This window comes from Ammospiza nelsoni, chromosome 8, assembly GCF_027579445.1.
Source record: "Ammospiza nelsoni isolate bAmmNel1 chromosome 8, bAmmNel1.pri, whole genome shotgun sequence".
In the NCBI taxonomy this organism is placed as follows: domain Eukaryota; kingdom Metazoa; phylum Chordata; class Aves; order Passeriformes; family Passerellidae; genus Ammospiza; species Ammospiza nelsoni.
Genome location: NC_080640.1, coordinates 201421 through 226596, shown reverse-complemented (window position 1 = coordinate 226596; position 25176 = coordinate 201421). Strand labels below are relative to the sequence as shown.

Genomic DNA, 25176 nt, shown 5'->3' with positions numbered 1-25176 from the left:
TGAGAATCTGGACAACTGCTGGTAGATCCTTCTCCAGATATGACTGCATTTAAAAATTGACTAGTTATCCTGGTCAAGGATGATCACTGGAGATCAGTTCCTGCCTCTCACAATGGTTCCTACAGTGTATATGTATTTTAAAAACTCAGTAACTCCAGAAATAATCAAATATAGAGCACTCTGTTAACAGGAATTTTTTTCCTTAACTGCTATCAGAAGTCACTCACTTCTAACTCATAAGAATTACTAACATTTGCAGACAAAAAAATACCTATGCTACCTGTAACTGTAAATTTTCATTATCTACATATAATTATTTTTTAATACTACTTTTTAAGGATTCACTCTGAAATTATGCTGCGGTGGAGAGATAACGACATACACATAATGAAGTACTCCTTTTTACTGGTTTTAAATGTATCTGTACAAATAACAAACTTTAGGACTGTCTCTATGGGCAATTACCATTATGTATCTACACACTGTCAAAGTTCCAATTAAACTCACAATTATCACTGTGCTTTTAAAGTACACATTGTACTCATCAGTTCCTACACACCAAGAATAATCAGGCCAGTCATCATTACTGATTATTTGTGATTTATACACAGCTTGACAAGAAAGCAAGTAAAGGTTTCTATTATTGTATTATCCTGCTTGATGATCTGAGATGCAGACTCATATTTGTACCACTAAGCTTGGATGCAAAAGCCATCAATAATTGTGCCTATGGAAATATACAGCAGCTCCACTGACGTGTAAATCAAATCTAGAAAGAGAAATGGATAAGCTCCATGGAGTTTTAAAGCAAGAAAAGTTGTAAAAGCACAAGAAATTCCACCTGGTGAGATGTCTTATATGACACACATCACTTGCATAGTGTTTCGAGAGGATAACTTCATTGGAATACACATGCTGTTCATCATCAATAAGTATTTAATTTTATCATAAATTCCCAGCACAGTCTAAATTTTGACTCCTTCCTACTGCCAAAGTCCTAAACAGTCTGTTAAAAACCTGAAGATATGAAAAGTAAAACTTTCCTTTTGCAGGTAGAAGAAATTTGAGTCTGCAGGTGGGAGAAACCTTAACTCAGACAGTAACTTGTTTTTTCCTGAGTTAGTGTTTTAGGATCTATTATCATATTTTCCAAATCTATTATAAAACTTGCCAGAAGTGGCTTTTTTTTCCTGGATGTTGAATATTTTCTAAAATTTTTTTTTTGTAAGCTTAATGAAATGAAACAGTACAGTGAAAAATCAGACAGCAAATTACTTTGCAGAAAACTGTTGAGAGTTTGACAATTGCCCAAAACCAAAAGAATCACCAAATCAAATACAAGAGTATGCAACTGCAGGTAAGAAACCAGAAATGTGTTTATGACAAATAAATCACTTTTGCCTTTTAGGAAAATATCTTGAAGTTTCTTTACCATCAGCACCAATCACTAAAAACAAGCAATACCTATTAGAAATTCTCACCTGTTTGTTTTTAGATTCTGCTTTAATTATACTCTTAAGAATTATTTTGGTAGGCCCTTTAAACTGTTCTCTGTCATGTGGTGAGCCTAGCAAAGGTAAACATGCATTCCAAAAGTGTGCAGCTGCAAACATTACAAGGGAATAATTTCCAGCTTCACCTGCATGCCTGAAGAAAGGGAAATAGAACTTTATAAGGAAAAACAGCCACACTTTAGCTATAATAAAGAATTTTACTTTTAGGAACATTTGGGTTTAGCTGATCTGTGGATCACCTCAGCAATGAGGACTTAGCATAAGAGCTTCATACAAAAGCTATTTTCCATTTTTATATCCCAAACAATTTCACACACTCAGCAGAACTAGGAATAAATATGTAGCATATTAATGATAATAATTAATTTTACTGTATTTCCGCATAATCTTAGCTCAGGAGCATTCATTTAAACAATAGCAGAAGCCTCCTCAAGATGTTCTCATTGAAATAATGCACTTTATTTGGCTTCCTATAACGTTAATTTCTCATTCAAAAAAAAACATTAAAAAACAAAACATACTAATTATTACTGTACTATGGATTTTGCTTAGTATAGTACCACTGTAACACAAGTATATGGCCCAAATGCCACTAGCTGCATCCAAATTGGTTCGAGCATATTTCTGCAAATGATACTTTGAATTAATAAAAGTTAATAATCCTCCATATTGTGACACACTACTCATGTGAGTGAGAATGAAGCTTGGCATTTCAGTGAAAAATTACAGATTGATGTAATGCAATCACCAATTGAATTAGTGTTACTGTTTTAAAAAAAGCAGTTTTTTGAAACTGTCAATATGATCACCATCTAGACGGCACTCTTTAGATCACATTTAGACTGCTATATCCAGTTTTAGGCCACCCAACACTTGCCAGACACAGAGAAACCACAAGGCACTGAGTGAAGGGCCACTGAGATGATCTAAGGACTGGACTGCACTTGCCTTGAGAAGAGGGTTAGCTCAAGAGGTCCTTTAGGAGCCCTAAAGGGGAAGTATACCCCTGTAACCTAATTACCTCAATAACCTAATAAAGTTATTGAGAAGCAACAGTCAGGCTCTTCCCAGTGAATGGCAGGACAAGCAAGAACATAAGTTAAACGAGAAAGGTTCAGAAGTGTCCCCCATGGGTACAACCATGCAGGGGAGCAGGTTACTCACAGAAGTTGCATGTCCCCATTCCTTGAGGTTTTCACAGTCAGACTGGATAAAGGCCTGGACTGGCCCTGCTTTGAGCAGGACTCTGAACTAGATCCCTTCTGAAGATGGTGTGATTCTCTGACACTATAAAGTCAGCTATGTGGAAAGTAGTTGATAAATTTACTGAAGTGCAAAAATCTGTCAAATCCTTTGCTAAAGATTCCAATTCGCAATTATGCTGATTTTTATCAGTCTGGGGAGAAAATATGATGATCCCCAAAACTGTAACTAAATTTTAGATTTATGTTAGTTTTCTCTCAACAGAAAACACACCTGGCACTCTGAACAAAGGTTTGTGATGCTGCTACACGCAGATGTTTTCTTCCAGACAAGTTCTCCATTATGCTCTTTCCTTTTATACAGGCTGCAATGCTTAACATTTCTTGTCTCACGCTGTTGCCAAGCCTGCATAAAGGCAAACATTTCAAGAAGCACTAAGTCTTACAGGCTAAGATCATAACAATGCCTATTAATGATGTATTCAAGTTGCTTCTATATAGATGTCCCTTGCTTACAAAGTTACAGATCCTTTTACTGAGTTTTCTTTTAAAAATTAGAAAACATTCCTAAAAATGGAATATTTTGTAAAAAAGTAGACTAAAATATCTTTTTCACACCTTTACAGAAAATAACTGCGAAATCATATTTAAAAAAACTATTATCTATATTCAGCAAGGAAAGAACATAGATTTGTCATTTTCTCCCTATTTTTCACTATTGTACATCAAAAAATATTAGGTCTAAGTCGAACTGATACAACAAGCAATTAAAACCACAAATCAGGAAAATTAGACAATTTTGATACTTTATTTTGAGATTTGTCATGCTTGTGTCTAGTAAAGTATGCTCAGGGCTCTGGAGAAATTGATATGGATCCCATCCCACTACACGTAGAAGAAAACAACATAGATTTCAGTTCCAGAGTTAATCAGTTAAAAATTAATACAGAAATAAACTGATACCATTGGTTAATATCATTGATTAATAGCAATTTAGTAAGAAAAGAATAAATACGATTTGCAGGAGTTTTCAGCGTCTCTGTCACCGAGCGCCGCCCCCACAGCAGCGCGGAGCTCGCCCCGGGAGAGCCGCGTGCGGCCGCGGCTGTGTCCACGAGAGGGCGCCCGTGCCCACAGCAGGAGCTCACCGGTTAAATTCCGCCTTAACCGCCTTGACCACACACCCTGCCCACAGCAGGAGCCAACCGGTTAAATTCCGCCTTAACCGCCTTGACCACACACCCTGCCCACAGCAGGAGCTAACCGGTTAAATTCCGCCTTAACCGCCTTGACCACAACTGTGCCCACAGCAGGAGCTCACCGGTAAAATTCCGCCTTAATCGCCTTGACCACACACCCTGCCCACAGCAGGAGCTCACCGGTTAAATTCCGCCTTAACCGCCTTGACCACACACCCTGCCCACAGCAGGAGCCAACCGGGTAAAATTCTGCCTTTAACCACAACTGTGCGCTTTACCACGGATACACTGTCCTCCGTTCTCTGGAAACAGCATTGGCAATACATGACTGCACAATCAAACATTTTATCCTTCATTAGTTTGACTTCCTACATTCAGAAAAACTGCTATTTAAATGGAGTTGATTCTTTCCTCTTTGGGTAAAATTAAATTCTGCTTTTGGAGGAAATTATTTTTCAAAATAGAGGGCTCAAAGAGTATTACCTTCTTTATAATAAAGGGCTCCACCACTAGATCCATTTATATGTGCCTTTTTTTTTTTTTTTTTTTTTTTTTAAGCCAAGGTTCAAAATATCAGTTAAGTTAGAGACTGGGGTTTTAGAGGAATTAGTTACATTCCTATTGTACCCACATGCATAGATGGCAATTTAGCACTGTCAGACTACCTGACAGCAGAGCCTGGAATACAGAACTGCTCATATCTTTCATCACCCCCAGCTTCAAGCTGGTCCATGAACTACATAGCCCTTCAGTGTATTAGAGCCAGATGAGCACTGAAAGCAATTTGCTTCATCAAAAGAAGTAGAATCACCTATTTTCTGCCTAGAGATTATAAAAGAGTCAAAATACTGTGATTCCCAGAGATCATTTCAGAGCAGCAGTGCTCCCGGAAGACGCCCAAACACAGAAATGTACAAGCTTCTGACTCCCTTGGATAGCAAGCTTCATCTATCTGAATGAGGTCCAGAGCCACAATCTGGATCTCCCACTGCCTTTTACTTTCATTTTCATCTGTAGCAGCACAATTTTCTTGGAAAAAAGATTCTCCAATTTTTGTTTGTGACCAGACACATTTACCCTCTTTACTTTCAAAACTTCATTCAAGTACATTACCATATCACAGGAAATTCTATGTACTTACACGCCATATTTCTTAATATTTCTATTGAGGACAAAATTCTCATCTGATTCCAAGATCCTTTTGGAACAAGTCATCACTCTTTCATAGTCTTGTGATACATACGCAAAATACGTAAGTCGTGTCAGTGTCTGCAATTCCACTAAGGAATCTGACCAACTGCATTCTAAAGCCAAATCCAGTAACTGGGATTAAAAAAAGAAAGGTTAAAATTGAAGGTTTTTATATGCTCTTTTTTACAGCTCACCTGGGCATGGAACAAGTATATGATAAAGCCATCTAGAAAATGAAAGAGCTACAAGTACAATCAAAATATACAACAGAGAGGCCTCATTCACAGTGTAGTAAGTATTAACATAATGTGTGCAAATCAAGGTATAATTGTGCATGCCTTCTGGCCAGAAGTGTCTGCCAGGACTTGTCCTATGCCCTCAGTCATCTTTCAAAAACCAGTGGAATAAGACTTTCAAAACTCGGAGCCCGTTTTAGTTAAGATGAAAGTAAGAATGGGACACAGGAGCGGTTTTGCAACAACCAGTAATTGTAATAAGTAGTTGCTCTGTATGCTGTTATATATGCAGCAGCTCAGGAGGGCTCCATAATCTTAGAGGTCTTTTCCAACCTAAACATACATACATACCTATAGATATAATTACAGATCGTTTCACATGTAGTTTCATTGTAGCATCTAAATGTTTTAATTTCATTTCTTTTGTACATGTCAAAGGTCCACCTTTTTAGGACAGTGGTAATTGTTAATGAATTGCTCCAAATGAAGGTACTACAACACTGCTATACAAAACTACGCCAGTGAAGTGATAGCTAAAGTTAACTCATAATATTTGACATAAATCTGTACACCAACTAGAATTAGATACCTATTTATTCATAAGGACCTAGTTCCTAGTTATCAGTAATAGTTTGTTGTTGTCCTGCCAACCTGCTAGTTTTATTTTACACAGTCAATCAGTAGTAACCAAGTGTAGTCGTGTTCTACCTTGCAACTGTCAAAAGAAAATTCACTCTGCTGTGAAGTTTTCTGTTGAAATGTTGAATGCTCCCAATACAAACCCAAACCTCCCTATAACTACCTGGAGAGGCTGGAGTCAGGGAGGGGTCAGTGTCCTCTCCCAGGTGACAAGCACAGGACAAGATAAAACAGCCTCAAGCCACACCAGGGGAGGTTTAGGTTGGATACTGGGAACATTTCTTCACTGAAAGGGAGTCCTCATCCCTGGATGAATTAAAATGTTGTGTGGATGTGGCACCTGGAGACCTTGGCAGTTCTGGGGGAACAGCTCGACTCCGTCATCTCGGAGGGCTTCTCTAAACTAAACAACTGTAAGCTTCTATCAAGTTTTCTCCAGAAGAAAAAAGAAAGGTTAGAAGTATGGTTCTGTACAGAATTCACCCGAACCCGTTATGTGCTCATGTGATGGAAACAATCTGCCAGAGCAACATAAGCATAAACTGAATATTTATATTCTAATGGTATCTGATCTTTGGATAAATAAAATTATTCTGTCACAAAAATCTCCTCCCTGCCATAAATATTTGATCTCTCGGTAAAGAAAATAATGGTACAATAAAAGATTCAAAAATAATTTAAACTGTATTTAAAATTGAATTTGAAATCAAATTCATAGTACACAATTTCTTAAAACTCAAGAGCTTATAAAATAAACCCTAAATACCTGAGATAAGCTAGGAAGAGTGAAATCCATGAGACCCAAGCCATTACATGAATACATTTCCAGACCAACAAGAATTCTCGCCTGAAGATTTTGCACTTCATCATTATTCTAAGCAGAAAAAAAAAATTCATATTCAGATTTTTTGCAAGTTAATATTATGAAGGACATTAATTGAGATAATAATAATAATAATAATAATAATAATAATAATAATAATAATAATAATAATAATAATAATTTTGAAAACCTCAGTTTGCTCTAAGCAATTCCTGCTCTGTACTGTCTCCTTAAAACCCTCGGTTTTTTGTATTTATATATTTTTAATTAACAGTGTGAACTCAGAACTAAAGCCCACATAGTTCAGAGCCCAAAACACTAAAAGCCCACATCAAGAATACAATGAAGGCAAATTTCATATACCACTGAAAGTTTCCAGTTTTAAAGACACTATAAGATAAAAATATAAGAATTAAATATTTCTTTCCAGCTTACTAGGTCTATAATGTATATATATAAAAAGAGGCCATAGTAAATGTTGACATTAATATAGCTGATTTTTCTTAACACTTTTAATGCAGCCATTTTATTATTTTACATTTGTGAATTCAAAATCAATTTTGCTCAACAGTCATCATATGACAAACATCACCATGGCAGCTAACATCATAAGGAAGAGTTAAGAAACGTAGACTCACTGCTATACCCAATGTCAAAAATTTGCTGTGTTCTGTAAGGAGCTGCAGACAAAATTTATTTTTACATTACGTTCAAATATACAGAAGAAAATGTACCTTGATAATTTCAGTCATTATTAAATCAATTTATGAATTTAACTTCTCTTTGTAAAGTTTCAACACTATGCAGATTTCAGGGAAATCATACCTCCCCCCGAGTCCCAAGCTGATGTCTGATCTGCTGCTGGTTTAACTGCTTGGCTTTCACCCAGGTAGCAATGATCTGTTGATGTGCAGCAATAGAGACTTTTTCATTAGGTACGGTCTTAGTCATTGCATTTAGGGCAAATTCACAAATCTAAACACCAAGAAGAGAAAAAAAAAAAAAAGTGAAATACAGGAAAATGTGGAAAGTTTCTTGTATGTTTCTTTTATGGAACACGCCATCCATCGGTTATTTTTAGATTATTGCGCACGCATCTCTAAGCCGAACAACAGCTGCTTCCAGGCAGCCCAAGGCAAACAGAAGTTACAGTCCTCAGCCCCAAGCTGGTAAGGAGGCTCCAATGTGCATTTGGGAAGGATTTGTGATGACAGAAACTGTAAAAGAAGGTAGCTTTAAAAAGAAACAAACTTCTACCCTTGAATTTATAGGAATTCATTATGCTGCAATATTTGACAGACGAATGAAAGGGACTACAAAAAATCAGGGGTTTGCACCTCTAAGGCAGCTTTGATGTCAGGAAGTCCACTAGGATCTACTGAAAAAGACTGGAGGATATTTTCTTTTTCCTGTTTCTTTGCTGCAGCTTTTCTGCTACTCTCTACTGCTGTATCTTCCATCTTCTCAGCAGGTTTTGGCTTTGGAATCCAAGATATAATTAGGGCTCGAGCCAAAGCATTACATAACATCAGTAAAATTTCAGTACTTCTGTAGAAGAAAACAAAAATCAGAAGTGCATACCGCATCAGATCAAAATAAAAAGGCAGGAATAAAGTTATTGATTTCAAGAAGTAAGCATTACTTGAAAATCTAGTTTTTTCATAGAAAGCAAAATTATGGATATTACCCAAAAAAATCTGCCTGTTGGTAAAGCAGTTTAGTGATTAAAACTACAAAACCCAGAATCAATTTTCAGTTAACATCCATTTTTCTCATATGAAAAGAACAACTATTTTCTAAAAAAGTATCCTAAACCAAGCCCTTCACATTTTTTGTGGTTATCATGCCAACCCACTGCAAAGCTGAAATTTTTGGGGTTTTTGTGTTTTGGTGTTTTGGGGTTTTTTTTGTCAGAAAACATGAACCTAATTATATCTAAGAGATTATTGCTAGTACATATTGATGTAAGTATCAAAATAAATTAGCAGGTATTACCAGTCTTCAACTCTGCACAAACAGAAATTTTAATTTTATTCCCCAGTACTGTTAATAGAGACTTCTTTGCTGCTGGTCGTTACTCTGCCTAGTGGTGAGGTCACTCCCAAGGAAGTTCCAAAATATCTAGGAATTTGTCCGATAGTCAGATTTTGACTAGAGTATCTACTCCATAATGGTTGATCATTCTCCCATTGCATTTACTGCAGAACAGGATTTCTCTAAACCACTGTGGAATCCATGTTCCCATTTTCATGGTCTACTAATGAGCACATTCCCTTTATTTCCTTTGTCTTCTATTTTCTCATATTTCAGAACCAGTAGTAATCTGCTTACACTGGTTAGAACTATTTGCAATGAACTATCGTTACAAAATAATTCAAGATCAGAGAACTGACAGCAGGCAAATGCATTTTGAGCTGTTGTGCAAATTCAGTCTCAGAGAATTTTCCCAATTTTCTGACTAACTTAACAAAATACTATTTTGCATGCACATGTTCCTATTCCACACTGAAGAGAAAGTAATATTTATTGGTCCAAAGTTAGCATGGTTTACAGTGTATAGTAACAAAGAACAAACAAAAAGGATTAACACCTAATTTTCACAATTTATCTCCTGAGCTACTCTATATATACCAAAACTCCTTCACTGCCAATGAAAGCCAGCAATAAATATTTCACAGCACAAAGTGACTTTCGATATTTGCAATAATATTTTCTGTGTTTTAGAAAAAAGAGGATGTTCATATCCAAACATCTCAATTTACCCATCATGCCTGACAGTCTTGATGGCTCCAAGAAGAGTCTGCAGATATTCAATAATGTCCCTCTGTCTTCCTGAAGAAATCACATGTCTGTTATAATTTAAGGTATACACCACAGCATTGTGAACAATCCAGGCTTCATTCAATTCTTCTCCTATTTCAGCTGCACGTTGGAAGTTTTCCATAGCATACTGAGATAAGCTGTCTATCCATAAACTATAAAATTAGTATAAAGAAGCTGTTATTCCAAAGCTTCAACATTAAATATGCAGTACTACCAACAACAAGAACAAAAATGTAATCAATTTTCAGTTGCATTTACTAAGTTCTCATCCACTGACTTATACTTTACTTCAATGAGAAGATGGTTCAAAAAGGAAGTAGTATCAACATAAAATGAGTAGTCTCTGAAATTGAAATGCTATTAGCTAAAAAAACAGTGTCTATGGTTCAGGTTTCATCCGCATGTTTGGGATTTTTAAATGCGTGTGTGAATCCACCCATCAGTGCTAGAAATCAAATAACTATGTCAAGGCTCTACTTGAACATAGATACGAGTGAGGCATGCCATCTGGCAGTTAAGGACATGTCTTTTTTACTCAAAACTGCATGTGTTGTTGCACTCAAAGACATTTCCAGGTGCTTTGAAATGCTGTAATATTTTAAAATAGAATAACATTTTCTTCACAGTCTGTGCAATAACTTTCCTTCAATAAATTTATTTTCTTTCTTAATTATCAAAATGTACTATTACTTTGAAAAAAAAAATACTAAAAACACAGTCTTGAATGATAATACAGAATTGCCACGGTTCCAAAGTCATAAAGTCAAAAGCACAAACTGACAATGGGTATTACTATGTCAGCAGTGGTACAGGACACAGTACCAGACCAAAGTCCTTTTTTTCCATGGGTTTTTAATCTAATTAGATAAACTCAAAAACAGCTAGTAGCAAATTTTGGAACAGAGTTCTCATCTTCTTTGCCCCTTGGCTCTGATCAGTTTATAATTTTTCCCATTCTACTGAACATTTGCAAGCAGACAGTGCGAGAAACTTGACTTAATTTTCAGATTTCATGAACAGACCTAGGGACACAACTCTGCCATCCTGATCTCCCAGGACATGACCACTGTAAGAGTAAGGCTGGTATGACTATGAATGCGAACAGCAGAGAGTCTAAGCATCGTCTTCAGAAATCTCTCTCCTCCTTCTCCTTCGCAAGAAATAATCATGTCAGACTAGTGAAAAACAGTGCTTGCTATATTCTACTCTCCCAAATTCATTTCAGTTGATTGGATGGAGCACGCTAGATTTGCAAACTGAAATAATTCATCGTATGCATTCAGTACTATATAATCATTATATGTATAGGAGCTATAAAGCAAGACAAAAAGAGCTTTTTGATTTGAGAAAACACATTTTTAAATACAGAATTTAATTATTTATGTGTCAATGTACAACAATTATTTTTCAGCTTGGAACACCAGCTTCTATTTTCAGAGAAATAAATGTTAAATGAAAAATAAAATCCACACTCCAGAATGAAAGGAAACCTAAGAAAAATATGTCAAACTATTTTTTAGATCTTTTTCCCGTTTCCCATGACTACCCACAAAAATGAAGAATCTGGTGACAATTTTACTAAGGAGAAACAGTTTTTGCAGTTATCAGCAGTGTCTCATAATAATCACCTGTTAAGAGTTCCTTGGTCTTGATATGTATTACAAAAAAGTACCTGTATGTTTTCCATTCTGGATCACTGTCAGGAAGATATGAAACGTGTCCTGGACGACACTGGTATGCAGCTGCTGGAGGTACAGCATGATCATTCAGTTTGACTCCCTGCAATCTTAATAAATGAACAGTTGCCTGAAAAGACACAGAGAAATAAATTGTCTACCCAGGTTATCATTGTAAAAACAGATTATTTCTTCCTATTAGTGCTGTTACCTCTTCAAAAATTAAAAAAAAACCAAAATGTTTTTTCAAATACTGTACAGGCATGTACAAGTATATGAAATACAATGCTCAGTACTTCATAAGCTTAAAATTGTCTACAGCTAATTTTACTAAATAATTACATGGAGAAAAAAAACATAATTTATATATGTAAGTTTTTCAATTATGCTGGAACTTCATGGATCCAGAAATGTAATGTCAGATGTCAAAAATTTACAGTAAAACTCTTGTAAAGAAATGTTATCAGCACTTGGAGTAAAACTATAGCTACAGTTACTTTCACACATTATTTTGATAAGGTTGCTTCATGAAACCACTTCTTCCTTTACTTCCTATGGAGACAGAAAATAACTAAACTCAAAATTCCAGTGCTTCAAGATTTGTATATAAAACAAAACTAAACAAATATGAATGACAGTTATGTAATTTATTTACCTCTGCATTAATAAATCTTATTTCTGCTAGGATTCTGAGTAAATCTGCTTCAAAAGAAAAGGATTTAGCAGGCAGCAATGATTTTCTTGATGAGCTGCCAGCTCGACCTCGACCATCCATCATCACAGTTGCATTAACTTTATTCTTCTGTGCTAAAAATAAATAAACCCATTATTATTTCCATGCAAATGATTGTCTTCATTTTCCAATTACAAATCCCTACATATTCTTAAATTCACAAGGAATAGTTAGCAAGAAAAGATTTTTAATTATTTCAAGTAACGAACTTTTACATTACTGCCATTTGTTGCACTCAAAGCCTGTTCTCAAGCAGAGCTGAGGCATTTGTTACCTGTGATTTTGCTGCATTTCAATTTATTTATAATCTTCAATATTTGCAGCAAATAACTTGCTCCAGTCATAGTAGACATACTGAAATTTCAGTGTGAATAGATGAATAGACTCCATGGCCTCTAGTTCAATTTTATTGCATAAATGGAAGTGGAGCATAGAAGTGGATTATGCAGAGGCTAAAGTCTTTTTACATTTAAATCATGGACTGGGTTGACTTTCTGGTAGTGCACACATTATTAAAGAGGAATTTCGTTTAATAATGAAGAGAAAGGACTAAGATTGTTTTAATAAAAACACAAATTCTGTAATTCTACCAGTTCCTACTCATGATGCTTTTGGTGCATGGTTGCCTTCAGTTTCTGGTAGTGTATTTATTTTTCCCTTATTTTGTTTGGAAAGAAGACAGAAGACTAAACATGGCTAGTCTGAAGATGCAAAACTTGTGAAAGAAAACCAGCAAATTGATGTGCTATTTTAAGTGGACTTTGGAAAAAATATGGAATAGGTTCGATTAACGTTGGCTAGTGAAAGAAAAACCATTTCATCTATTCTTAAATATGAGTTTTACAAATTCCCTGACAACTTTAAAAGCCAGTAAGCAGAGAGTGATTTGAAAGGGCTTTGCCCCAAGTTAAAGACCCTTAACGTGCGCTAGGTTTCCAGCAGACCCTCAAGGAACAAGGTACAATGCTGGATACCTCAGAGGAACCGCTCACTAATAGGGGATTACGGGGTAAAAATGTTAACATGTGAGCCTCATACAAAGTGGCTTACAACCCATTTTTCTTCAGCTCATCAGACATGAATGATATGGACCTGGATGACCATGAGGGAATTTGCCTGCATTCTTTAGACAGGCAGATGGATTTCACAGAAGTGCTTCTCTACAGCAATGGTGAAACACTTCTGACAGCAGAGTATGGCTTCTACAAAAAAAAGTAATGTCCGATTTCTAGAAGTTCAACATGTATGCCAACATGCAGTGCCAGAAAAGAAACTCGGGGAACTTTGGGAATGGGAGGAAATAAAATAATATTGTCTGTCTCCTTTTAGTAACTTAAATAAATGATTTAAAAGTTCCTTACAAGACTGAAAATGATTTGTCACTTACTTTGTTTATGCTTTGTTGCCTCTCTAAACAAAATATCATCATACAAGAGGCAAAATCGACATGCTGCACGACAGACATCCCACACTTCCTGTTTACATGCAACTTTTGCCAAATCTGCCCAAAGTATAATTCTACCAAAGAAAAAGCATAAATAAAATTAGTTAATAAGCAGGATTAGGTTCCACAGTTCAGGACTGACAAAAATAATCTTGTCAATAATGATGGCCATCAGGAAAAAAAATTACATCTAATAAAAATAATAAAAGGAAGACTTCTTGTCAGTAGCAAAGGTAACACTATTACTTTATCTATTAAAAATAATCTCTTCATTAATAAGAGACAGAATTCTTCTCTTGGATGGTAATTCTACTAAAGTTCCAAACACGTGTGACAACCCTCATTTTCTATCTCATAAAGTAAACTAAATATTTCAAAACTAATGTTGAGAATTTAAAAAGAAGTCTTGAAAACTAGTTGGGATTTAGAATCTTTTAAAAAACAACTGCCTTTAAATTTCAGCACAGGACTTTTTAGTGCAGAAAAAAGGTAGACACATCCTTTCAACTAAAGAATGACAAAATGATATATAAATAGAACAAAGAAACCTGTCATTTTTCTACAGATTAATCTCTCTGACTCTCAGAATGAACTACTTAGTTTTTTTACCAAAAAATTTGTATTACATGATGTGCTTCTTAGGTACAAGGACTTAAAAAGACACTTGCAAGTATCAACTCTTCATCAAGTACAAGCCTTAATCCACACACCCCTCTGTAGGTTGGGCTCATATCAATAGAACAGGTGAGTTTAAGTGCACATGTGAGAGAGCAGATTAGAAACAGGGAAAGAATAAAATTCTGCATAGCATGGAAATATAACAGAGCTTTCTGAACACGAAATTATGTTGCCAGAGGCTGAAATATTCAACCTCTTACAAGGTACCATCCACTAAAAACCTCAGAGACAGAACCTTTCCTCTTAAAGACTTCTACAAAAGATGAAAGAGACGCTTCTGGTCTGTAGCAATTACCTTTCTCTGCCATTTCCATTTTTTAAGTGTTTCAAATGTTCATCAACTTTCTTCACACTTTTGGTATGATGTTGGGCTTTTGCACAGAGGTAGCTTATTTGACTATTACTTTTACCTGAGAAAACTTGGTGAAGAAATAAAAATAACGGTAGTTTTTTATATATTAGAAATTTTTAAATCCACAAGAATGGCAAGGAATTAGACACATAATTCCTTGCTGAAACACTCAAAATCCAGCCCTTTTCTCATTCCATCAAGCTTTCCCCAAACCAACCAACCAACATAAAACCAACCATCGTGTATTCTACCAACATCTATTTTGGTTTTTTCCTGTATCTTGAAATACAGTTGTCCCATCCAAAACTGATCTATGCTTGTTTAGTGCCCAAATATCTTAAATAGGCCACTTTTCTTACAGGACATGTAGTGCTCTCGTTAGGTTCATTCAAGAGCAAGTGAACCATGTGTGTAAAGTACACACTCAATCTGAAAATCTAAAGTTTTTTCATGCAACTGAAAAGAAAAAATAACCATATAAATCTGATGCTCTGTCCTATGTACATTTAATGTAATAAATTTGCATATGTATTTTCTTACTCCTTCAATGCACATGTATAAGCTTATGGCAACTTAAGTCATAGAAAAAGCAAAAACTCACTGCTTGGATGACAGCCTAAGAAACAACTGAAAATTTTCAGAACAAAATGATATAAATATTATGTCAAAAGAAGTCTTGTAATAGCTTCAATGTTGTAATAATCTCACTCATTTTAAAGATTCAGCCTGGAAGGCTAATGTGTGCTCAGATTTATTCTCAGAGGAATCTCAAAAGTAATTGTACAGTTTTCAAGTTGAAATTTAACAGCAAGGAGATGTCCACGATTTTAATTCTCTTCATTTCACAAATACGATAAATTATATCACTTTAAATAATCTATGAAAATGTTTTCCAGCACTATAGTCTTCACATTCTTAAAAGGACTGCACAGAGTCGAATGGTTGATCTGTAAATATGACTCTGGCTTCTAAGTGATTAGTTGGTCGAGTTTGAAATGGGGATATGAAAGGTGAACTTTGTGACCTGGCTGAACAGAGAGCGTGGTGTTCCACAGCACACACATCTGCTCTGGAAGCAGCAGAGCTTCCTGTAGCATTCCCTGCCTCCAGCACAAGCTCTGCTAGAGTACACCGGTTTTACTCAAAGTTAGTAAAATTAGTCACATACACACACTTCATTTATTGCCACGATAGTACAAAATAGTTTAAGCAATCTGGAAAGTGTGTTCCCTGCCCATTCTTCCTCAACCAGAAGCTGTATAATCACAAACTGATTTTGTTTTTCTGTGTGGGGCGTAAGGAATGTATCCATTTATGTTGCATGTTTTAGAAAGTAATCAATGAATTCCCACCTAAATCTCTGTGCAAAACTAGAGCTCTCAAAGGCAAGATTTTAGAAGAGAAAAACCAGTACAATATAGAAAGAATACCTGGTGTAATTAACATTGGGTATTATTGCATGAAATTTCTGAAAACACCACTTAAAAATGACCTTGGTTAAAAACATCCAGGAATTGTACCTAGTGAAAATAGAACTACTTACACCACACTACAGCACAACAGTGGGATTCAGAGGAATTTGGAGGGGAAATCAACACCTTTTCCAGTATCACCATACAACATTTTTATCCCTAATGAAAATAATAGGAAGTCTGCCACAGAATTCAGCAGAACTATCACTTCATCTGTATTGTAATATTCCCTCTATGTTGCCACCAGATGCAATGTCCAGCCTTTAAGAATGTGCAAAGCAAAGTTAGAAACTTTTAGTCACACTCACGTACTTTACCTTTAGCTTCATTTTCACTGTCAAGGACTATTTGAAATGTGTCAGGAGCTAATACAAGACCTGCACGTACCAGAAGTGATCTCTTTTTCCTCATATTATCCTTTTGTTTTCCCCTTTTAGCCTGCAGAAAGAAAAGAACTCATTGTCATAATGCTCATTTTATATTCCAACTAGATCTTATTTACTAAACATAACAGAATATACATCATATAACTTGCAACTACCAAAAAAATACCCATAGACTTGTGTATCTCTAGGTATCTTACACATAATTCTACAGCATGACTGTGATTGAAAGTGACTGTGGAACTTCTGTTGATATCCATGATTACACCACAGATAATTTAATATGAAGTGCCGTTTCTGCTTCTCATGAATCTTTACAATATATTCCTCAGTATATAACCTGACATTATGTTATACCTTTCCAAACAAAGAACAGAATTTATTCACAACCAACAGTAACATATCCAGTGTGCAGTGGCTAGGAATTGCTATAAAATAGAAAAAGATCCCTGTCTGCTAAGAACTAACTAAAGTCAGAGGGGGCATGGGGTTTTTGATGCAACATTTAAACTGAGTAAGCTTGCACGGAAAAGCATTTGAACCAGGAAAACAATCAGTTGCCAGTATGATTTTTGTTCAGGTGCTAAGGCAGCACAACAGAATTAGATGGAGTCACTCTTGACAGTGCCCATATTGTGACTGTAGAGTATATTATTTAGTGGCATTTGTGAGAGTCATATGATACTGATTTATCTCATAGCCAGCAAGGATGTTTAGCAATTTGGACACTGTGCTTCTCATTAAATAAAACGGTTTCATGCAATGAAATCCTAATTATTGACAACTGCTATTTTTTTTTTTTGCTGATATTTTTGCTAATTAATAGCTCTCTGCCTTTCCCAAGAAATAAACTTTGAAAGAATGGGGGAAAAAATCCTTTACTATGATCTTCAGACTGTGAAGCAGCACAACCACTTCAAGGCAACAAAGCAACGACAGTTTGCTGAAAACAAACTGATGCTGGCTCCACGAATATGCAGTTCTACTAAACAGCAGTCTGCTGGAATTTAATAAGCAAGCCTATTCCAGGTACCGAGTTTGTTCTCCACGCTCACCTGCTCAATCAGCATTACTGCCTGATCCTCCAGATGCTCAGGTGACTCGTACAGCATAGCACTCAAACGAAGGCGGTTAAGGCTCAGTCTCAGATGCTCTTGGTACTGCCCACTGCTGTTCAGGTGCATAGCTTTTTGCAAATGTTCCACAGCAGCCTCTAGTCTATCCCCATCTTCTTCAATACGAGCTATTTCCATATGAACTTGACAACGCAGTAAAATCAACATGCTAAGGATTACAAATTTAAGTGTAAACTGTTAAAATAAAGCACACTAAAATTCTTAGACCAAAAACTCACTCAAAGGTGAAACTCAGTAATTAAAAGCGACTCCAGTATCAAAATTGATATTCTCTTTTTAACTGACTTGTTGCTTTAATTTTCACTACCATGCCTTTTTAACTGAAATTAGTAAGAAAATTTAACTGCATATTATTTTCATTGACCCTGTAGGAGAATGCAACACATCCATCTTGTGGACTAACTGGTCTTTATATATCTGTAGAACTCTTTTTCAGTACTGCTTAGGTGAAGAGGTTTTCAAAAGTAGTTAACTGACAGAGAAACTATAATGTGCTGAATAAGGACTTCTGACAAAAGTTCACTCTCTGCTCCTAACATTTAAGTAGATGCTAATACTCCTGAAACTGGAGCCCTGGTCATATTTGCTCAGCTCTTTCAAAGATGGGGCTCACCTCAGGCACACACATTCACTCTAAGTATGGTCTCTACCCAGGTGTTGTTGACTTCACTCTATGAAGCCAGCATGCCTTCACCAAAAACTGCATGTTCTCCAGCCTCAGGTACGCCCAGCTCCCTATCCATCACCTGCTCCAGGAGGCTGCTCACGACAGTTCAGACCTCTACATAATACTATTGATTATTTTCAGGAAGAAAAACAAAAAATCAGATAAATTTAAGCAATGTTATGAAAAAGAGAGAGAAAAAAGGTTTTCAAGCCTATCAAATATCATGCCACAGAACTAATGTATGTCCACATCAGAGCCAGCCTGACTGAGCAAGTAGCCACAATTAATGTTGCTATCAAACCAAAAATTAAGACAGGCAAATTAATAGACACAAATTACTTCATTCAGTCTCTAGAGACAGTACCACATCAGAATTGAGGCTGAGTCTGCTGGATTGTTAAGAATATACATGTGACATACTCTCAAACCCTCATCTCTCCTGCAGGCTTTCAGAGAAAAACTCTCATTACTAACATTTAGTACAAATTTCAAAGTTGCCTATGCTGATCTTGAATTCTCTATATGGAAACAGAACAACAGCACAGCAATACAATATAGTGTAAAGAGTATATCCACTCTTTATACAACTGGAAAAAAATTTTTAAAACACTGAAACTATCATCAAAGATACAAAAGTAGTATCTTGTAAGTCTTTTTTGACATATACTATAGAAGCCATGATTTTTTTCAGAAGCAATTTTTAAAATTTTATTTTTGTAACCAACAAAAGCAATGTTAACACAAGAATCTAGACCACAGTCCAACACTTATGCTGCAGCTTTGGAATTTTCTCACATAATTTTGATTAATTATTTTTCAATTCCTAAAGTATTTCAATATTTGTTACAGGTCATTAAACAGTGTAAGATTGTGCCTGAAAGGAACCTATATTTAGATGATTAACAGGGAAATGTATGCAACATGCAGGCACACATTTATTACAAGCTAGTGGAAAATTCTCAAAGACACTTAATATCACAGATATTAAGGTTGAGGTTTTAAATGAGTTTGATGCTTTGAGACCTTTCAAAATACTACACAGCATTGAAAATTACCTGTCAATCTCCTCAAGGACATCAGCAACTGAGATCAATGGCTTTCGCAGATGTTGGTGCAAATTGTGTTGTAGTAGTGGCAAGCACAGATTCCACTGGGTTGCACAAACAACCTGAATCACGCCAGGATCTCCCAGCTGAATGGCACGTTTTAATGTTAATTCAAGATTTTTGATCAATTTCAGCTGAGCCTACATACATGAATAATTAATTAGCACCACTGCATAAATAAATAGAATTTCTTACATGTTCCTCAAAATTTTAATCTTAGGACTGTTTTCAGTAGAAAGCAGTCCCTCAGTCAGCAAACTTTGGAAAGTATTTCTTTTAGATGCTCCAGGCTGCTATCACATATTTCTGGCAGAAGTCTGTCAGCTACTCCCCATTCTTATGATAAACAAAAATTGATAATTGTGAATATCTGTGAATTCAGAAGGTTTAGCCACTTTGGGGTTTTTTTCAAATTCAGCTACAGATGCAGCACCAAAGAGAAAAAAAGAAATATTAATAATGGAATTTGCCATACTGTCAATTAAACTTGGTTCTTATTAAATCTAGAAGCCAATATTACCTACAGTAACAGACTTGTAATTTATTACATTATTTTTAGAGGTTATGCAAGTAAAAAAAAAAAAAAATCTGTAAAAAATCAAACAAAATCCCTCTCCAATTGCATACACTGTAGACTTAAAAATTAGGAATACCTAAATATCTTGTTTTACATTTACTATTAGTAGTGCTTCATATTATGAAGAATTCATAACAAGAGGGTGTTCTTTCAAAAGGTCAGTGGAATGTCTGAACTCCAAAATTGTTATAGTCCTAGATAGGAGTAAGTCTTTGCACTACCAAGTTTCATTAAACTTATTCCTACTTCCCACTGAAGGAACTTAAGGTGACTAACAACTGGTGTAAACTGCTCATTGCAGGTATCTCTCTAACACCATTAATAATATTGATATTTAGGCTTCTGACTTTGATGGTCAGAATTACAACTGAGCCAACCAACCACAGAAATTCAAGAAAATCCTTCCCAGTGTGATCAGGAACAATCCACATTTCTGACGTAAGAATTTGTATTACATTGACCATAACAGGCAATCACAGTTGAGATGGACTCAATGATCCCTAGTGGTCCTTCGCAACCCAAGATGTTCCATGAAAAGAGGCCCCATAAAGGCAAAATATGAAAACATGCCTCAATGCTACCATCTTTGCTCTTGGAAAGCAAAATATTACGAACCTTTACAGTCAGACAGAAAACTTAAGGGAGCAACACACAACTATGGTTTATATTTCCCCATTTGCTTATTGAAAATTCAATTTAAAAGAGTATAAAGGTTAAAAGAATTCCTTATCAGTATAATGTAATTAAGAGACACAGTCAAATGCAATATTCCACATTTAACAAATGAAAACTTTTACTTTTTTCTCAAAGTTCAAGAATGTACCTCAACAACTCCTTTGGTATAAGTCACAAATTCAGTGCCATCTTTCTTCATTTCATATTCATATTCCAGACATTCTATCTCAATAAGTTTCCCTTGCTCCTACAAAGTATTAATACACAAAATGCTAATTTTAATAATTAAAAAGAAATATCATAAAGGTTAAACCCATGCAATTACAGTAACACAGCACTGTACTTTCCTACTGAAAATCCCACCATAATAGTGAGTTAACTGCAATGATACAAAGGGAATGGAATTTGTTGTTTGAACTGCAGTCCCTTAACACTCACTGGAAGGTGCAAAATAACTTTTAAGCTGCTCATTGCCAGAATTTGCAGTAAGAAAAACAGTGTACACCTGATCCTCCTATACTGTAATTTGATTTAAGTTCCGATAGAATCACAGAATGGCTCGGGTTGGAAAGGGCCCCAGTCCCCATCCAGTTCCAACGCCCTGCTAGGGCAGGGACACCTTCCAGTACCCCAATACGCCCCAAACCCCATCCCACCTGACCCTGAACACTTCCAGGCGTGGGCAGCCACAGCATTTCTGAGCAGCCTGAGCCAGGGCCTCTCCACTACCACAATACCTGACTGAAATCTGCCTTCTCCCATTGACTCATTAATGCTATTAAAAAGGCACATGCTTGGAATAAACAGGCACGAGTCAAGACAGAAAGGATTCAGTTTGACGGGCAGTGAAACTTTTAAGCAAAAAAGGAGCTTAGACTTCTAACAGCTTAGGAAAGAGCTGACTATTAAATCATATAAATTCTATGTATGGATCATAGAAACACCTAAGTTATGCTGTATTTGGGTTAAATTGGTGTAGTAAGGAAATTTAGACAGCCTCTCCATTCCTAATTCATTATGAGCTATTATCAAATCACTCAGCATGACCTTTGGTAACTGAACATCCCCATGACTCGAAAAGAGATCATGAAAAACTTAATGACAAATACACACCAAGATGGAATTCATGTTATGATTGAGAAATTTGCCAGTACTTGGCAAAAGACAAGGAACTGAAATTTTGACATAAGATTTTCCTTAAGTCTACTGTAACAAGAAATCATTGTCAAGTGATGCTGAGCAATCAGATGGTCACTTAAAAACACATTAACTCCAATGCAGAGCACTGAAATAGAAAGCAAGTTTCTCTGTTGCTGCCACACAACAGATATTCCCCACTACTGTCTACAGAAATACTTAGATTAAATCCTTGTGAATCTTTGATCTAGGGATTTAAACACATCTTCCAGTGGAATGCTATGGATTTGTGTATGATTTTAGACTTTCAGGAAATGTTCAGAATAATGAGCCTGAATCAGACACTTGGAATTAAAAAAAAAAAATCTGTGAGGATAACTTGAATTTTATGAGTAACTCTAAGTGGGATCATTATAACAGAAATTGGAGTTTAACTTCTAATCATAGAAGTTAACTTCTATCATTCTTGCATAGGTAACATTTTAAAAACATAGCAAAAATTTACAGTTAATATTTATTTGCCAAAATAAACTGTACTGCTAATTACCTGAGTTTACCCACGGCCGACTTTCTGACCTTGCAACTACTTCTCTAGTTTAGGAAGACATCAAGTATCACAATAATTATGTATCAATGAATATATAAACAATACACAGATGGACAGAACACCGTAGAATCATTACTACTATTTTTTAAATGTAACCACAAAAGGGGTATGGGAGTGTGGGTGTGTGTATAAAAAAAAATCCAAAAATCCAAACTCACATAATTAAAACTTACAGTAATTGGTGCACTCTTCAAATCAAGTATACAACGACCTGCAAGGTCAGTGCAGTTTACTTTCAGAGAAAAACGAGCTAATTCCAGAATCAAAGGAATCCTTCAAAAATACAAAAGAAAATAAATTCAGAGATTTTGATATTGTTCTTCCATGGAATCAAAAAAACACTCTTTGAAAGTAACTATGCAATGCATCTGAAAACCTTGAAGTCATATGAATATTACAGGAATTATTATTATAATGTTAAATATTATAACTATCAATATTATAATTATACTAGCAATGCTCACAGTTAACAAGGAAAAAAGAAAGAGTTCAAAGTTGGCTACCTGAAAAATACAAAAGTTAATCTGTTTATGGAAAATAAAATTAGCATACTCCTTTGCAGTCTGCACAAACAGTCCCCGAAGAAGACAAGAAATACAGAATTAAATGCATGAAGCACAGACATGGAGAAGTAAGAAACTTCAGATTGCAGAAAATTTTGTAAATACAATTCAATGAACTGGCCCACATAGGTGTTAAGTCTGCTACTCTGGAACTAAGAACACAGACACAGAGATGGAGAATATTTTGTAACTGTTTGGATGTCTGTAAATAACCAGATGAGCACAGTGCACTGTCTGGAACAGGAGAAGTGATGAGACACCTGAATATTGTCAAAGAGTGTTACCTTAACAAGTAAAAATGTGATATTACTTCCATATGTAACAGCTGTGATGTAACTATTGGAATAGTGATCAGTTTAGTATTTCAAACTTATGCTGAAGAGTTGGGAAGGGCTCCAGTAGAAGTTAAAAATTAACTACAGTCTGAAATACGTGTCAATTTTAAGACCTTCTAAAAATCTCGTTTTATCAAAAAGAAATTATTATGGGAAGATTTAATCACTTTATACAAACAGTTGCATGGAGAAAGATATTTAATCTTGGGTTCTGTCATAAAGCTTAATAGGATTTTGTCCTTTTTTAAGATGACCTATGTGTTAACACAACACAAACAACTAAGTAGGAGTTCAATCTCTGCAAGGTCATCAAGAATTTTGACAGACTTGAATGGAAGCAGGATCAGCATCATCATCAATTTCCAAGGGGCTATGACAAATAAAACTCACTTCACATTGAGAACAGACGCTGGAGGTACATCACATTGTTTCAAAAGCACATATAAAGAATTCAGATTTGCGGTGGCGTCACTTGGAAACACATTTGTGTCCCACTTCCTGCAACATATGAGGAATTGGGTCATAATCTTTGTGAGAAAGGTTATTGCATTAAAAATTTGAAATAACTCTCCTAACTTCAGAATGGATGGTTCTTATTCCAAGGTATCAGTGGCCTACCTGGATATTGAAGTATCAAGAAAAAAAAAATCTATAAAACCTAACTTCAGTATGTGAATTAATATTTCAGAGAGAAAATTTTATTTAATTTTTTTTCAGAAGAACAAAAACAGGTGTGTAAGACTCCATTTCCATAATGTCAGTAGAGGTTAATCCACTGCTAGCAAGAAAATAATATTTTTAAAATGAGGAAATCTTGAGACACTGAAAAAAATTACATGAGATTTTGCTATGAAGTCTAATTTTCAAATTTTTCTTACACCTTTAAAATGTAAAGCATTTTAAAAGCGTTATGCTCCATGATTTGTACATTGTATTTTAGGTGATTTCCCCACTTCATCTTTACTTTCTTGTACACAGCTTGGCGATGGAACTGGAGTCCATTTGATATTAAAATGTCTTTCAGACTCCAAAATTCTTTCTCCTGGCAATATCTGTACAACATACTAATCCCTACATTCCCAAAGAGCTAGCTCACTTTTTTGATGAGACTGTTTAGACAGACTTGGCTGTTGCTACCCAAACTTTCGTGATTTTCCTTCTGAGGAATTAAACTCTGCAGCTGATTTTTTCTACAAGCATGTGGGATCCCTGAACCTGATCCTAGCTCTGTAACACGCAGCATCAAAGCACAAGTGAAAGGACACATTTTCATACTTACAACTTTAACACCTGCATTTTATAAATAACTGAAAGACAGGTGGAATTTTGTGTCTCCTTCTCTACCTGGGAAATATCCATTAGTTTGTGATATACCTATAAAATAATTATTTAATTATTATTTGATTAAATTAGCAAAAGACCAACACTCAACAGGGCTAAAATGAAGCAGGTATGTAGACTGTTTTCATAGACTTTAAGGGCAATGTGGCTACTATCATAATCTATGTTGTTCTGCACAGATAATACAAATATCACCCAGTAGAGCTATACTGACCTCCCAAGAGTCAGGATCGGAACTATAAGCAGAAATATAAATGTGGAACTGCCTTCTGAGTTAGAATCCTAATTATTGCATTTTTAACACGCTGTGGTAGAATTCATTCTGAAATCATCTCATCCAGCTGAGACAAACAATTAAATTTTATCTGTACCTATATATTACAGGCAGGGAAAAAAATATTGTTAAGACTTTACAATAAACTGCAGTTCCTTCAATTCAGCTGTAGAGTTACACATTAGCAGTGCGCAGGTCATTTGCTCTGACTCTCACGCTGAGTGTGCACAGCCATCCAAACTGATTACTGAAGCTGCTCTGGAACACTGAGGGTTGCAGCACTGCTGCCCCTAAAGCACTGCACAGCTTGGATCAGACTTCTGTAGCCCAGCACAGCTTTACAACCACTTCATTCTTCTCTTTAAGGACACTGTCAAACGGCTCTGCTCCGCT

The 25176-nt window shown here is 35.7% G+C and overlaps 1 protein-coding gene across 1 annotated transcript in view; it reads right to left on the bottom strand.

Moving 5' to 3' along the window:
- CFAP46 (cilia and flagella associated protein 46) overlaps positions 1–25176 on the bottom strand; it is a 75525-nt gene that overhangs the window by 38622 nt on the left and 11727 nt on the right. Inside the window, exons 9-27 of the mRNA XM_059477043.1 lie at positions 24448–24542; positions 23559–23666; positions 22444–22543; positions 20675–20773; positions 19224–19414; positions 17421–17649; positions 16300–16420; positions 14454–14577; positions 13424–13554; positions 11959–12110; positions 11300–11433; positions 9567–9779; positions 8142–8352; positions 7630–7779; positions 6748–6855; positions 5134–5238; positions 3732–3901; positions 2991–3122; positions 1482–1647 (exon numbers count right to left, since the gene is read on the bottom strand). Of these exons, the coding sequence (XP_059333026.1) occupies positions 1482–1647; positions 2991–3122; positions 3732–3901; positions 5134–5238; positions 6748–6855; positions 7630–7779; positions 8142–8352; positions 9567–9779; positions 11300–11433; positions 11959–12110; positions 13424–13554; positions 14454–14577; positions 16300–16420; positions 17421–17649; positions 19224–19414; positions 20675–20773; positions 22444–22543; positions 23559–23666; positions 24448–24542 (2739 nt within the window). The remainder of the gene's footprint in view (positions 1–1481; positions 1648–2990; positions 3123–3731; positions 3902–5133; positions 5239–6747; positions 6856–7629; positions 7780–8141; positions 8353–9566; positions 9780–11299; positions 11434–11958; positions 12111–13423; positions 13555–14453; positions 14578–16299; positions 16421–17420; positions 17650–19223; positions 19415–20674; positions 20774–22443; positions 22544–23558; positions 23667–24447; positions 24543–25176) is intronic.